This window comes from Penaeus vannamei, unplaced genomic scaffold (genome assembly GCF_042767895.1).
Source record: "Penaeus vannamei isolate JL-2024 unplaced genomic scaffold, ASM4276789v1 unanchor551, whole genome shotgun sequence".
Lineage (NCBI taxonomy): Eukaryota > Metazoa > Arthropoda > Malacostraca > Decapoda > Penaeidae > Penaeus > Penaeus vannamei.
In genome coordinates this window covers 32,501-47,500 of record NW_027213555.1, presented here as the reverse complement: position 1 = coordinate 47,500, position 15,000 = coordinate 32,501, and the positions used below count along the sequence as shown (strand labels likewise).

Sequence of the window (15,000 nt, the reverse complement as noted above, 5' to 3'; positions counted from 1 at the left end):
TTACTTTTGGCAGGCACTAAGGGGACATGATAGTAGTCAGCCCCATGCAAGGTCATCTGGCTGGACGCAGGAGGAGAAACTCACACAGAATGATGAAGAATGTCTAATGCAACAGAGATTAAAGTAAGAGTTCAGCAAGTAGAGATTTTTCTACTTTTTAACTATGTTTTGCTTTGACCTTTGAGAAAGGAATGTCTTTTGTCTTAACTTCAGTAGCAAGAGGCTCAAGGAAGTTTTTGTTTTTGTTTTAAATTTTATTATTGTATTTGTGATGTTTAGGGAAAGGATTGCAAGGATTAGACAGTTATACCTGGAAATAAAGAAGATACAAAGATGATTAACCAAATATTTCATAAATCTTCATTCCTCATCTAGTGCAATGTGGAACGCCCATGAGACAGCCTTGCTCTGTCAGCTTCTTGACTCGGGTGGCTTGTCCCCCTCGTGGGCTGAGGTGATCCTCCCCATTGTTCATACTGTCACTGACATCATACGGCCTGATGTCAAGAATGATAGTGATGACATGGATATCAGGCAGTAAGTATTTGCTTTTTAGTTGTTGTTGTTGCTAGAGATCTCCCTTTTTTCTTTCTCAATCTTTCACTTTCTAACTAATGTAAACATATTTTTAAATAATTTGTCAATATAGAAAGAGTCCTGCATGTAAGTCATCTTATAGGAAGCCATAGGTCTGAAAGTTTGGCTCTGAAAATGTGCTAGTTCAGTACCATAATATTTTTTTGGTGCAGTAAAGTCAACTCAGATTTTTTATCACAGATGTATATCATATCATCTTTTGTATCTTTTTGTTTATATATATATATATATATATATATATATATGTATATATGTAGTTATATATATATATATTATTATATATATATATATGTATATATATATATGTATATATATATATATACACATATATATATATACACACACATATATATATATATATATATATATATATATATATATATATATATATATATATATATATATATATAATTTTTTTTTTTTTTATGATGATGATGATGATGAACAGTCTGGCTGATTAAGAATCGGCCAGAGATACAGTGCTCCTCCTCAGCTCCTTAGAAGAATCCAAATAGTTCAGATGCGTTTCCTGTTTTCATTTCCAGGTATGTCCAGTTCAAGAAAGTTCCAGGAGGCAGCAGGAGTGAGTGCCAGATCTTGAATGGGGCCGTCTGCACCAAGAATGTTGCTGACAGGTCCATGGCCACACGGCTCACTGACCCTCAGATTCTCCTTGTGGCTTCTACCATCGATTACCAGCGTGGCAATGACAATAAGCTCTTGGCACTGGACAACTTGCTACTACAGGTCCATTTATTTATTTTTTTATCGTTTTTTTTTTCTTTTTTCATTCTTTTTCTTTTTCTTTTTTCACTACTGTGTTTTCTTTTTGTTTTTTCTCTTTTTGTGTTCTTTTGTTATCATTTGTTTTCTTCTTATTTTTTCTTTTTCTTTTGTTTTGTTTTCTTTTCTTTTCCATCATGTTTTTAATCTGTCTATCTAAAAGCTAACCTAAAGCCTTATAACAAAACACGCGAACATTAAGGGCTTATTGCTTGCATGAAAAAACAAAGTTAACTAATTTACATATATACAGTATTGAACGACATCCATCTGTTGATCTTGAGTTTGACCGACTGTGTTTAACTGTTCTAGTGAGTCAATGGATGTAATAAAGACATTCCAGATCCTTATCATTCGAAGTATGAAGGATCTCTGATGGAGGGAGGTTCTGGACCGAGGTACAAAGAGGCTATATTCACCAGGAGCGTCCCTAGGGGCATAGGTTCGTTGCATCAGAGTTCTTCAAAGAGCCAAGAGCCAGGGAGTGTCCAGAAATGTAGCTTTGTACAGAGTCGTGAGCTCCGGCACATCCCGACGGTGCTGAAGACTGTGAGTTGGGCCTGCTGCTCCTGCTCTACCACCACATCTGATGTTGTTGATGAGTCATCTCGCTCGTTTGTCGACCTTGTTGAGAAGGCTGAGGTATGAGGCAGGGCAGGACATCCATGTTATCGGTGCATACTGGAAGGCTGGTCTCACTTGTGCTTTGTAGAGGATCTTGTATCTCTCAGGACTCATGGAAGAAGAGATGCGACGGAGAGCAGCCAGTTTTGTAGCCCCTTTCCGGGCCAAATCCCTCACATGTTCCTTGAAACTTATTTCCTCATCAAATTTTAAACCTAAAACCTGAATGATCGATTTTTCTGGTAATTTTTCACCATTTATAGAGTTTCAGATTGTTCTTTTCTAGAAGCTTAGATATGATCATCATCTGGGTCTTTTCAGGAGCAAATATGACTTGCCATTGTTTACCCCACATGATCAAATGCTCCTGCAATATCAAATGCTATGACACAGGTGGAAAGGTTATCATCCAGTGCTTGGTTCCATGTTGAAGATAGTGTCGAGAGAAGATCAGCAGCTGAACGTTCCTTCCTGAATCTGAATTTCCTCTTGCTTAAGAGCCTGTGTTTAGTAAGGAAGCCCATCATTTGGTCAGCTATGAGTGCTTCCATGATTTTACCAATGTTAGAGAGGAGTGACACAGGTCGATACTTCCACACGTCACTGACTGTTGTTTTTGTGTACAGGTACCACCTGTGCTTTTCTCCAGAGTGTTGGCCACTTGCCTTGTGAAAGACAAATCTGAAAAAGCCTTGAAAGAGGGAGAGTGAGCTGATCAGCACACTGTTTAAGAATACGCATGCTAATATACGCATGCTAATCTGTGAGGACAACCTGATGATCAGAGGATCCCACAAATCCTAGAAGACGACATTTGACCTTGTGCCTAGAGAGATTTGATACGACTGGATCAAGGGAAGATCCTGAGATGTGAGTGGAGAAGTCAACATGATTTTCCAAGTTAAAAATGTCCAGAAAATCATCAAAAAACCTTTGGATCAAGTATTGATTCAGATCTGTAGCTAATATGAAATGTTTACAGGAGTGTTAATTGAGAAGTTCATCAAGACTAAGTACCAGTATATCTATAGGACCAGAGCCTTGCCACTGAGGTGTATAACATGCACATACAAGGGCAGCGTCATTACTGTGTAGGCAGACCTTATAAAATGTCATTTCAAAATGGTCAGGTATATCAACTTTTATTTGCTGTATCTGCATAGACTTCTTGAAGCATACAGCAATGCCTCCACCTTGCTGGCCTATCCTGTTCTGGCATGCCCAACCGGTATAACCCGGTAGTTTGCCAGAATTTGATGGTACTTTCTCATTGAGGAAAGTTTCTATTGCAATTACTATGTCTGGGCTGTGTCTGTTTATAAAGCTGTAGGTAGGATCACCAAGGTTTGTCAAAAAACCTCAGAGGTTTCATGATAGGATCTTTATATCAGGCATTATTGGCTATTACCTGATTTGGAAAGACTCCTGTTGGGTTACTGCTCCCCAGATGCGGTGGGTAGTAATGGGTTCTTAAGACTGGTGGATGTCCAAGAAACTGAGGAGTTTGAAATGTGAATAACAGATGATTCTGAAAAACATGAACTAGTGAAGCATTTTTGAGTTTCTGTCTTTGACAAACGGTCAATAGTTAGCTGCTCCCGTTTCTCATGACATCTTTCTTCTGAGTGGCCTTTCCTCTTGCAATGTCCACAAGCCAGATTGCGGTAACAAATGTCAGGCGTGTGTCCATGTTTTCCACATGACGAGCAGGCTTCCACCTTTTTAGAGTTGATGTAGACTCTAGGCAAGTGATTCGCCTTCTCCTGATTGAAAGGCTGATTGACTTTTCCCCTGGCAAAGGAAGAATGAGTTTCCGAGGCCCTAAGATGTTCAGCTTTTTAGAGCTAGAGTTTTTCTTCCTTTGAGGAAGTGGGTGTTCTTGTACCTTTGGGGTAGGAGGTTGAACCTGTGCCTTGATTTGTGTTAGGCAAATCTTTTTAAGCATCTTTGGCTTGTTAGAGGTCCACCAGGTTTTGGCATCACCACAGAGATCAAGATGTTCCTTCCACTTAGTGTCAATTCTTTTAGGAATGGCAGAACATGATATTGAAGTCACTGTGCTGAGATATCCACGACAGTACTCAATAAGTCAAGGAAATCAAGAACATTGCATGTAACATCTCTCTTTTCAGTAAATTGTAGAAACAAGTTTTGATATTTGCTGATCGTATTCTTTTGAACTTGTGATTCAGATGTTAGCTGTCTTATCATCTGAACAAGTTCTTCCTTGTCAAGTAGGAGATCATCACCTTCATCAATCAGTTCATTTGCCTCACTGTTGTTACTGCTGCTGGGGATGAACTCAACAGTGCTAACTATGCCTTTCTTCTCTCTGAGAGCTTGGACTTCCGAACAATTGAAAATGTCAGAGTTCTCATGGCAGCGACTTTGGCATAAGTTGGGGTACTGATCTGAACCGATGAAGCAGTTGATAAAGCATTTATCACCTGCTAACTAGATAACAAACGAAAGACCTACCTTACAGTGTACCTATCAGAGCTAGAGCGGCAGGAAGAAGGTATGCCTATTGTACCCTAACTACTCCCTAATAGGAAATCAGAAAGAATTTTTAATAGTAAAGGGTGCCTCACCTTGCCCAGCATTGGCTCGTGTCCCTCTGATGGACCCCCTTGTTGATATACCAGCAGGGTTCACTATACCAATATATGCATGGACTAAAGGTATCTACGGCCAGGATTTTTTTTACAGATGTATACAATGCAAAACAAACAAAAAACAATATTTAAAAAAAAAAATAATTACATTCTCAAACAGAGTGAGTACCCTAGCAGTTATAACGACTGAAATGACAGTTATGCCAGTCGTTATCCCAGCTAGGATTGTTTGGAGAGAGAGGGAGAATCTCAAGCGGGTGTAAACAAACCCAGTATTCAACGGAAGAACAAAAATTTTACTTCAATTAGACATTAGGAATAATAATCCTGCTAAGGCTTATTATCACGTAAATCTCTTCATATTCATGAATGAGCACACCAAAAATCAGACATTGGCAATGAGTTTACAGTGAAGTATGTAGGAAAAAATAACAGAGCAACGATATATCCATTAATCTTAAAGCTCGTTCTGTCTCTCTTTTCTTTTTTCTTTTGTTTTCTTTTGTTGTCTTTTGTTTTCTTTTGTTTTCTTTTGTTTTCTTTTTCTTTTCTTTTCTTTTCTTTTCTTTTCTTTTCTTTTCTTTTCTTTTCTTTTCTTTTCTTTTCTTTTCTTTTCTTTTGTTTTCTTTTCTTTTCTTTTCTTTTCTTTTCTTTTCTTTTCTTTTCTTTTCTTTTCGGTTATATTTGTTTTCTTTTCTTTTCTTTTTTTCTTTTTCTTTTCTTTACTTTTCTTTTGTTTTCTTTTGTTTTCTTTTGTTTTCTTTTCTTTTGTTTTCTTTTCTTTTGTTTTCCTTTGTTTTCTTTTCTTTTGTTTTCTTTTCTTTTGCATTCTGTTGTGTTTTCTTCCTCTCTTCTCTTCTCTTCTCTTCTTTTTCTTTCTTTTTTCCATTTATATAACTTTTGATAATATAAATTATATCAAAATCCTACTTCTTTAAACTGTATTTTGCTATTATTTGCATAAAGCTACAAAAGGTTGTTGATGTTGATGAAAAAACATTGAAAATAATTCATCCCACATATAGAGAAAAATTTAATAGAATTTTGAGCATATCTAAACTTAAGGAGGCATCTCCAATATAGATATAAAAAAAGGAGAAAAACTTATTTTTGCTGTGATCTGAATTACACAATTTTCACAGTGTGTACCCCTCTTAGAGTCTTTACTTATTTTATGATAAACAAATTGTATACATACAAAATTCTACTGAAATAGTAAGTCTGTCATGATAGAATGATTTCATCCTTAAAAAAAAACCTTATCCCCTTGTCTCATTTAGGAAGCGGATTATCTAAAAAATGTTGTGGCCAAGATTGTGTCGTACAAACCAGACATCATACTAGTGGAGAAAAGCATTGCCTTCTTAGCAAGGGAGTACCTTCAGGTGAGATTTATATTTGAAGGAAAAGTTTTCACTTGAAGTGTATAGATTTTTTTTTTTCTGTTTTCCTCTTTGAAAAATTGTAGTTAAGGGAAGTCATGTCTAAGAATATTGTAAATGTGTGTTGTAATATTTATGATTAATTATAAGAATAATTTTTCTAGGCATAGTATATACACTGATTAAAGCATCTTTACCAGGCTCATGGCATTACGCTGGTGATGAATGTGAAACCCTCCGTAATGGAACGTGTCGCAAGATGCACTCAGGCAGAAGTTGTGTCTTCAATTGATGCTCAGCTAACACGTCCTAGTTTGGGCATGTGTCACAACTTTTACACAAGATCATACCCAATGCCTGGAAAGAACAAGCAGAAAACTCTAATGTTCTTTGATGGTTGCGCCATGCACCTTGGCTGCACAATCATACTACGAGGAGCGACCAATGCGGAGCTGAAACGAGTGAAAAGGATAATGTACTTTATGGTTTATGCAGTGTATAATTGGAGACTTGAAAGAGCCTTTTTGATGGATGAATATACACTCATCCCACCCCTGCCATCAGAGAGCTTTGACCTGGAAGATCAGGTGTTTGAGGAAGAACTGAAGACTAGTGCCAAAGCTGGGAGTTTAGATCTGGAGCCTGTGACAAAAAACTCAAAGTCCACTGCTAGAAAGGAAGATGGGGAAACGCCATCAGCAGAACGAGGTGCTGCTAACAGATCAAGGTCGCTAAATTCCCAGAGAGACCCAGTGTCAAGTTCAGGAGAAGTGTCGGTGTCATCGAGTGGAACATCAGACAAAGCAAAATTATCACAGACAATCAGTGACTTTAGTGACCCTCTTCACTCATACCTGAATTCAGGAACATCACCACAAGAGACACCGCTAGACTCCACACACACCTCTCTCTCAGTCACTGAGTTCTCGAACACTTTCCGCAAAGCTCTTGAGGATACAATTTTCTCCTGTTCACCATACCTCAAATACACTGTTCCCTTCTTTGAGACAGAAGCTGGGAGGAATTGCATCTTGCGCAAGTATTTCCAGAAGGACTTATACTTTTCTGTGCTACTGGAGAAAGACAAGTTCACCCGAAAGCCACGTTTCTCGGAGATGGAAGTTAAGGAGTCAAAAGACGAAAATGAAAATGTGAAATTAAAGTTACCACATGAATTTACAAAAATTAAGATTACGACAACAATAGGCGATAAGGATGTCAGAGCGATGTTAGCTGATTTCAGGGCACGTGGAGGGCAAATGAGAAATATATGCAAGTGTGAAATTACAAAGAAAGACCAAAAGGATCGGAAACTATATCAACTATCAATAGATAAAGACACTGATGCCAAAGTTGTGGTTGAAGGCTTATCCTCAGATGCTTTAGGTTTGTAAGAGTTTGAATTTAAAGTTTGCTCAAAATTTTCAATATATTGATTTTCATATTGGATGGACTATGTATATAATTAGATGAACTTTTTTCCTTTACTTTAATGTTAATGTTTCATAACAGGAGAAAATATTTCCCATTTTTTAAAGGTTCAGTAAATACTACAACAAATAATGCTAAAAACACTGTAAATGACTTCTGGAGTGGACAGAGTGGGCTGATGTTAACCTCTGACGGAAGGGTTGATGCGCTTCATCCATTCAATCATCAGCGACTGTCTATTTTGTTCTCGAGTTATTCCCAGGCTTCTGAGTCTCCTCCTGCTTTTTGTGTTAACCCATGGTATGTTATTTTTCTCATTTTACTTGCTGTGAATGATGAAATGATTGTGCTTAATAGAATAACACTAATGATTTTCCAGCATTTATTTGATAAATATTCATTATGATATGTTATTGCTTATATTATATTTTCCTTTGAATTTTTATTGTAGGAAATTTATTTTTTACATAAGATCTTGGTCTTTTTTCTTTTCTTTCTCCCTCTAATAAAAACTTATTCTCCTTTCCAAGGGTCTTGACCATGGACTTCTATGGGAGGAATGACATCCCACTTGGTGCCTTCCTGGAGCGCTACTGCTTCAGCCCGACATACACCTGTCCGTCCAGTGAGTGTTCGGTGGCTGTGGTCGATCACATCCGCAAGTTTGTCCATGATACAGGCTGTGTGGAAGTACTCCTCCGACGCCTTGACACCAATTTGGATGACACAAATGCTGGGACGATCCTCATGTGGAGCTGGTGTAAGACCTGTCGGGAGGTAAGGACCTTTTCTTGTTGGAAGTGTGTTTAAAGGTAATATATAATTATTGATTTTTTTTTTTTTTCTTGTTTCTCCCACTGCTATATTTTTCCAATGTTATTCTACTGAATTTTTGTACTGTATATTTTCATGTTTTACCCTTCATCATCTTTTTCTTGTCATCTCTCTCTTCTTTTCATTCTCAATATCAACAGTCCTTTTAATTACAGCTTCCTCCTTTTTGTCTTGCTTTTTTTTTTATTTCCATGCCATTGCTCCCTCCCTCTCTGTATCTAGTCAAGCTAATCACTTTTGTAACCCGACTGCCTTTGTAACCCAGGTAACCCCCATGGTGCCGATCTCTTTGGAAACGTGGTCCCTTTCCTTTGCCAAGTACCTGGAGCTGCGATTCTATGGTGGGAGCTTCAACAGGAGAGGAACGCAAGGGTGCACACACTCCCTGCACCATGACCACTTCCAGTACTTTGGCTACAAGAACCAAGTGGCAGTGTTCAAGTGAGTCTGGGTTTGGAGAGGGTAATCCTGTTATCTTGATTTGATTTTATGCAAGCAACTTCAAATTGCTGTTGCTTTTAAAATTTGTCATAAAGTCTTGCTGTAATGTTCATGGGTAAAGATGGGTGGCATTTGGAGTAAGGATTCATTATTTCTCAATTGGAGATTAAGCTTTAGTTGATTTTTAATGGTCTTGCAGTGGTATGTGACATGTAATGATATATAAATATATATTATATTAAGTTTATGAAGGAGAAGAGGAGGTGTACATATACCTTCTAATTTTCAGGTACAATAACATAACTTTGCGAGAAGTTGCTCTGCCACCATCCAAGATGAGTTTGTGTGTCCCGCCAATCACGCAAGCCTCAGTTGTAGAACTCATCAAAGGTGTAGCTATGCAGGTAATAATTTAAGGGTAGACTGAATTTTTTTCAAGATTTGATTCCTAATCTTTCTGAATTAATGTGAGCTAGTATTACTTCCATTGCAAAAGATCCCAAATCTAAATTGTAGGATGATATTTGGGTTTTAATGGTTTATGATCCTTAAGCCATAGAGTGTAAGAAAGGAGAACTTAGATAATAAAAGGTTAGAGATGTACAGTTTGGAATAACTAAAAATTCATTATAGCTTTTAAAGCCATATTGCAGTTACATGATTATGTTGTTCTTTCAGGGGTACTCTGCTTTCTCCACAATCTTGGAACGTGTGACTTCTATGTCATCTGAGTGTGGAAGTCGCTGGGAACCTCTTCTGATTGAAATCAATAAAATAAGTGAACACCAGAATGGCCAAAGAGCATTGTTTCGTGAAAAAATTGAAAGTATACAGGTAAGACAGATAGTTTTGAATACTGATTTTTGTTATTACAGATCTCTGATTCCTAATATCCTTCTGCAGGCACCATTTTTAAGCTACAAGAAAAAAAGAAAAGAATTATTCAGCTTTATGTACCCAATACATTCTGACTTCATAGTGTATTCTTAAAGTTATCACACATGAATGGCAAGCAAATTAGTTTGGAGTAATTTTGCCCCAAAGCTTCATACTTCCCTGCTAACCCTCCATGACTTCCTTTAGGGTCATGACCCAAAGGCTGGAAACTGCTGCTATAGATCGTCCTGGAGAGATCAAATATATAATTAGAAATTCTGATATTATAAAGAAATGTTTAAATTTACAGCTTCAGTTAACTTCACCAACTTTAGAAGCTCGGCGATTGCACCCACCAACCCCAAACACTACCCAAGAAGTTACTGCCACCATGCTTGCCATCACTGATCAAGTTGTTCTTATCAAGAAACTTGTTGCACAAGTTGTTAGTGACTGGAATGCTAAGGTAAATAATAAGCAATTATTTCCTTGGAAACAAATTTTTGGTAATGACTTGCATTTGTTTGAATAGTAACAGATTAAAAAGAAGTTATGATATGATACAGAATTTGTTTTAAAGGTTCAAGACCTCTTGCACCTTCGCAAAAAGGAGGAGAAATTAGAGAAAGCAAAGGTTATGGCTTCAGCTAGTAGCGGAATGCCAGGATTGCCGCGACAGTCCACAAGCGCTTCCATCTCCACTTCCTCTGCAGCCTCTGCTCATGCAACATCATCAACTGGAGGTTTGTACTATTTATTCCAAGTTTGTTCATTTGAAGAGCTTACATTTATTTGTTTACTACATAATATTCATTCTTTCATTCAGTTGTTTCTTGTGTGCTGTATTCATAATGAAGTGAAATGAAACTTACAGTGTTTACTATCATCATATACTATTAAGATTTATGGAGATGTTTGGAAATGCTTTCACTGAAAGATATGGTTATTGGTTTCAGAAATGTTCAGTGCCCCTTCACATAAGCAAGGCTGTGATACTGCATCAGTAGCATCATCGGCAGCACTCACTGGTGTTTCCACAGATTCCCTAAGTCTTTCAGCATCATTCAGTGAACTACCAGGTCAAGATGGACAAAAAATGTATGTATTTTTAGATACAAGAATTGTTTTCCAGCCTTTTTCAGTTTTTGTATGGGTGTTAATTACCATACTTCCTGTCACATTATAAGCATTCTACCTCTTCCTCCCTCCTCCTCCTCCTTACTTTGTCTGCCTCCTTTTCCTCCTCCTCCTTGTCCTCCTCCTCCTCCTCCTCCTCCTCCTCCTCCTCCTCCTCCTCCTCCTCTTCCTCTTTCTCCTCCTCCTCCTCCTCCTCCTCCTGCTCCACCTCCTCCAGCTCCTCCTCCTCCTCCTCCTCCTCCTCCTCCTACTCTTCCTTCTCCTCCTTCCTTTTTCTGCCTCCTCCTCCTCCTCCTCCTCTCCTCCTCCTCCTCCTCCTCCTCCTCCTCCTCCTCCTCCTCCTCCTCCTTCTCTCCTCCTCCTCCTCCTCCTCCTCCTCCTCCTCCTCCTCTTCCTCCTCCTCCTCCTCCTCCTCCTCCTCCTCCTCCTCCTCCTCACCCTCCTCCTCCTCCTCCTCCTCCTCCTCCTCCTCCTCTTCCTCTTCCTCCTCCTCTTCCTCCTCTTCCTCCACCTCCTAAACCTCCTTTTCCTCCTCCTCTTCTTCCTCCTCCTCATCTTCCTCTTCCTTATCTTTCTTCTTCTCCTCCTCTTCCTCCTCCTCCTCCTCGTCTTCCTCGTCTTCCTCTTCCTCCTCCTCCTCTTCCACTTTCCTCCTTCCTCCTCCCTCCTCCTCCTCCTCCTCCTCCTCCTCCTCCTCCTCCTCCTCCTCCTCCTCGTCTTCTTTTCATCCTTCTCTGCCTCCTCTTTTCCTCCTCCTCCTCCTCCTCCTCCTCCTCCTCGTCTTCTTTTCATCCTTCTCTGCCTCCTCTTTTCCTCCTCTTTTTTCTCTTCTTCCTCCTCGTCCATTTCTGCCTCCTTCATTGATGTTACAATGATTTTCTTATATTAACAGTGATGGTTGTGAGGAGGAGGTTGACACTGGAGGTGCTGGCAACGGTGAATCATCAGATAGTCCTCAAGCAGCTGGTAAGTGCATGCCAGTATTTGTTTCATCTGACTTCCATGATGTCATCAGTATTTCTACTTGGTAGGATAATCGAGTAAGTGATTAGAGCACAAATTTACAATTTCAGGTATACAGACATTTGGACAAGGACAGCCACTCACAAGCACATACTCATACACATACATATGTACATGCACACATGCACATGCACATGCAAATGCACATACATGTGCACATTCACATACACATTTATATGCACATGGAGAAGCAAGTGTGCATATCTACTTTAGTGTATTTCATTACATTAATGATTATATATTTAGTGATGATAGTACAGCATAAGCCAGAGAAAATGAATGTATATGCTGACCTCCTAATGTAAAACTGGAAGCTTATAATTTCAAACCAAAGTATCAAAATTCAAGTTCTACTCCCAATGTTCTATAATCTTAGTTTTGACAGTTTTAGCACAATAGAAAGAAAAAAGTGATAGTGACCTTGCATTTTTGTATTGCATGATTGACCATTAGCCTTTTAGTCAAAACTTGTCTTTTAAACACCTCTTTCACTGCAAGTCATCTTATAATTGTGTTTCCCTGTTGTTTTTTTTTTTTAATCTTTTTTAAGTTGGGATCTTAAGCTTTAATTTATCCATCTTTGTGTGTTGCATTTGGTCTGCATATTCTGCAGTGTATCTGTCGTTACTTTGTTTATTTTTGTTTATGCTCATGTTTTTTTCTGTGATTATAATTATCATATTTATTTTTTTGTTTGTGTGATGACATTATCTAAAATTTGCTGATTATTTTTTTCTAAAAAAGTTAGATAATCACAAATTTAAAGTGTACCCACGGCAAAAAATGTATTCAAATGTTACAGAAACACAAGAAAAGAGAAAAAATGCTGAGGAGTCAAAGGAAAGTAAGTGTTTCATGTTTACGCCATTAATTTTTAGGCATAAAGTTAAGTGAACCAACATTTACCTCTTCATTGGAACATATATGCACCCACAGACTCAGCTACATGTGTATCTAATGCATTCGCACATGAACATGCATGTACACACACACACTGAAACCCACACATATAAGCAGAAACACACATACATACACACTGCCACAGAATACAGATGCATGTGCATGTATCTGCATGTGTACACATGTACAAACATGCACCCTCTCACATACACATATTACACTCACACTCATTCTCCCTATTGTTCTCACTCTCTCACTGACACTGCCACTCCTACTTCTACTCTTACTCTTACTCATACTCTCACTCACTCTCATGCTCACTCTCACTCTCATTCTAAACATTCTCTCCTCTCTCTCATAGTCTCCTCTCTCTCCTCTCTCTCATAGTCTCCTCTCTCTCCTCTCTCTCATAGTTTCCTCTCTCTCTCTCTCTCTCATAGTCTCCTCTCTCTCTCTCTCATAGTCTCCTCTCTCTCTCTCTCTCTCTCTCTCTCTCTCTCTCTCTCTCTCTCTCTCTCTCTCTCTCTCTCTCTCTCTCTCTCTCTCTCTCTCTCTCTCCCTCTCTCCCTCTCCCTCTCCCTCTCCCTCTCCCTCTCCCTGTCCCTCTCCCTCTTCCTCCTCCTCTTCCTCTTCCTCTCCCTCTCTCCCTCTTCCTCCCCCCCTCCCCCTCACTTTCCTTTTCCTCTCCCTCACTCCCTCTCCTCACTCCCCTCTCCCTCACTCCCTCTCTCTCCCTCTCTCACACTTTTTCAGTTTCAAATTTTACACTTACTCAGACACACTCAAATTCTCACATTTACATGCGTGTGTGCGTCCGTGCACGCGCACACACACACACACACACACACACACACACACACACACACACACACACACACACACACACACACACACACACACACACACACATACAAACACACACACACACACACACACACACACACACACACTCACACACTCACACACACACACACTCACACACACTCACACACACTCACACACACTCACACACACTCACACACACTCACACACACACACACACTCACAGACACACACACACACACACACACACACACACACACACACACACACACACACACACACACACACACACACACACACACACACACACACACACACACACACACACACACACACACACACACACACACATATATGTATACACTTACACATATGATATATATAAGCACATTCTCACAATAAGACACATATGCATACACTTACAATTAAAGAAAATACAGATTTAATAAGTTGACAAATTATGCTCTATATTTATGTTCATTTGAAATTATTTTTGCTTTTCTCGTATACATTTTATTTCCAACTAATATAGATATTTTTTTTATATACAAACTAATGTACCTTTAATAATTTAAGTTTATAATTTCAGATAACTTTGATTTTTTCATTACTAGTTACTTTTGCCCCTTTGTCCATTTTGATATATAATTGAGAAAAAAATAAAATTATGTTTTTGCTTTTTTCTTATTACACTTTTCTTATTGACAAATGAGTTCACAAACTGATAATTTTCCCCAAAGTTTGCAATTTCGTACGGCACAATATACAGAGAATCTTGTTTTATGTTGAATAATTTGCTGATAAAATTCACAGTGGTAAAGATTAAGAGAAAAACACGTTACATTTAAGAAAGTGACACTTGTATTTTCTTGTTTTGCTTTAGGTTTGACTGCACTTGATCTTATGAATGTGGAATTTAGCATGCACTTTTCAAACATGGAAAGAGTGACATGGCTTGTGTTGACCATTCTTGTAATTTTTTTTTTTTTTGACACTGGCTTTTTTTTCTTTTCTTTTGCTACATTTGCATTGCATTTTTACTGTGCCTCCCCCCCTTGAAATAGTGTTTTTTTGATGTATTGTTTTTAATGTATTATCAATATTTTTTTTTTTTTTTTTTTTTTTCATTAGATCACGGCATGTTCCTGGATCATGTCACATTTTTTTCCATAATGTTTTGTTTTTTCTATACTATATACTGTCCTTTTCTCTACCCTCTTGAAGGATACTTTTAAGAACCAAAAAAAAAAAAAAAAATAGTTCTTTGATTAGGCAAGAGGGTATTTCAGTTATCTGAATTTTTCCTAGATGTTCAAAAGGCACTAGGAAAAGCATACGTCACGCCCACTGTCTCGTGCCTCATGGATGAGAGGGATCACACCCTTCTGGCACTGGCTGCTCTCACTACAAGCACTCTGTCTCCACCAGCATCAGGTATCATCACTTGTCGTGTGGCTTCCACTAACACATAAACCCCAAAATAAAGAAAAAGAAGAGTCATTTGACTGGTTTTTAAGATTATTGATTTATGATTT

At 38.4% G+C, this 15,000-nt stretch overlaps 1 protein-coding gene across 7 annotated transcripts in view; it reads left to right on the top strand.

Moving 5' to 3' along the window:
* Positions 1-15,000, top strand: part of fab1 (fab1 kinase) — a 49,603-nt gene that overhangs the window by 19,594 nt on the left and 15,009 nt on the right. For 4 of the 7 annotated variants that reach the window (XM_070119691.1, XM_070119692.1, XM_070119696.1 and 1 more), the window contains 16 exons: positions 14-123; positions 376-537; positions 1,143-1,344; positions 5,900-6,004; positions 6,202-7,387; positions 7,540-7,732; positions 7,963-8,209; positions 8,532-8,707; positions 8,997-9,111; positions 9,386-9,541; positions 9,894-10,049; positions 10,164-10,326; positions 10,540-10,681; positions 11,613-11,686; positions 12,546-12,587; positions 14,774-14,899. In XM_070119691.1, coding sequence (XP_069975792.1) covers positions 14-123; positions 376-537; positions 1,143-1,344; positions 5,900-6,004; positions 6,202-7,387; positions 7,540-7,732; positions 7,963-8,209; positions 8,532-8,707; positions 8,997-9,111; positions 9,386-9,541; positions 9,894-10,049; positions 10,164-10,326; positions 10,540-10,681; positions 11,613-11,686; positions 12,546-12,587; positions 14,774-14,899 — 3,355 coding nt within the window. The remainder of the gene's footprint in view (positions 1-13; positions 124-375; positions 538-1,142; positions 1,345-5,899; positions 6,005-6,201; positions 7,388-7,539; positions 7,733-7,962; positions 8,210-8,531; positions 8,708-8,996; positions 9,112-9,385; positions 9,542-9,893; positions 10,050-10,163; positions 10,327-10,539; positions 10,682-11,612; positions 11,687-12,545; positions 12,588-14,773; positions 14,900-15,000) is intronic. The other 3 variants (XM_070119693.1, XM_070119694.1, XM_070119695.1) reach the window with 3 other exon arrangements.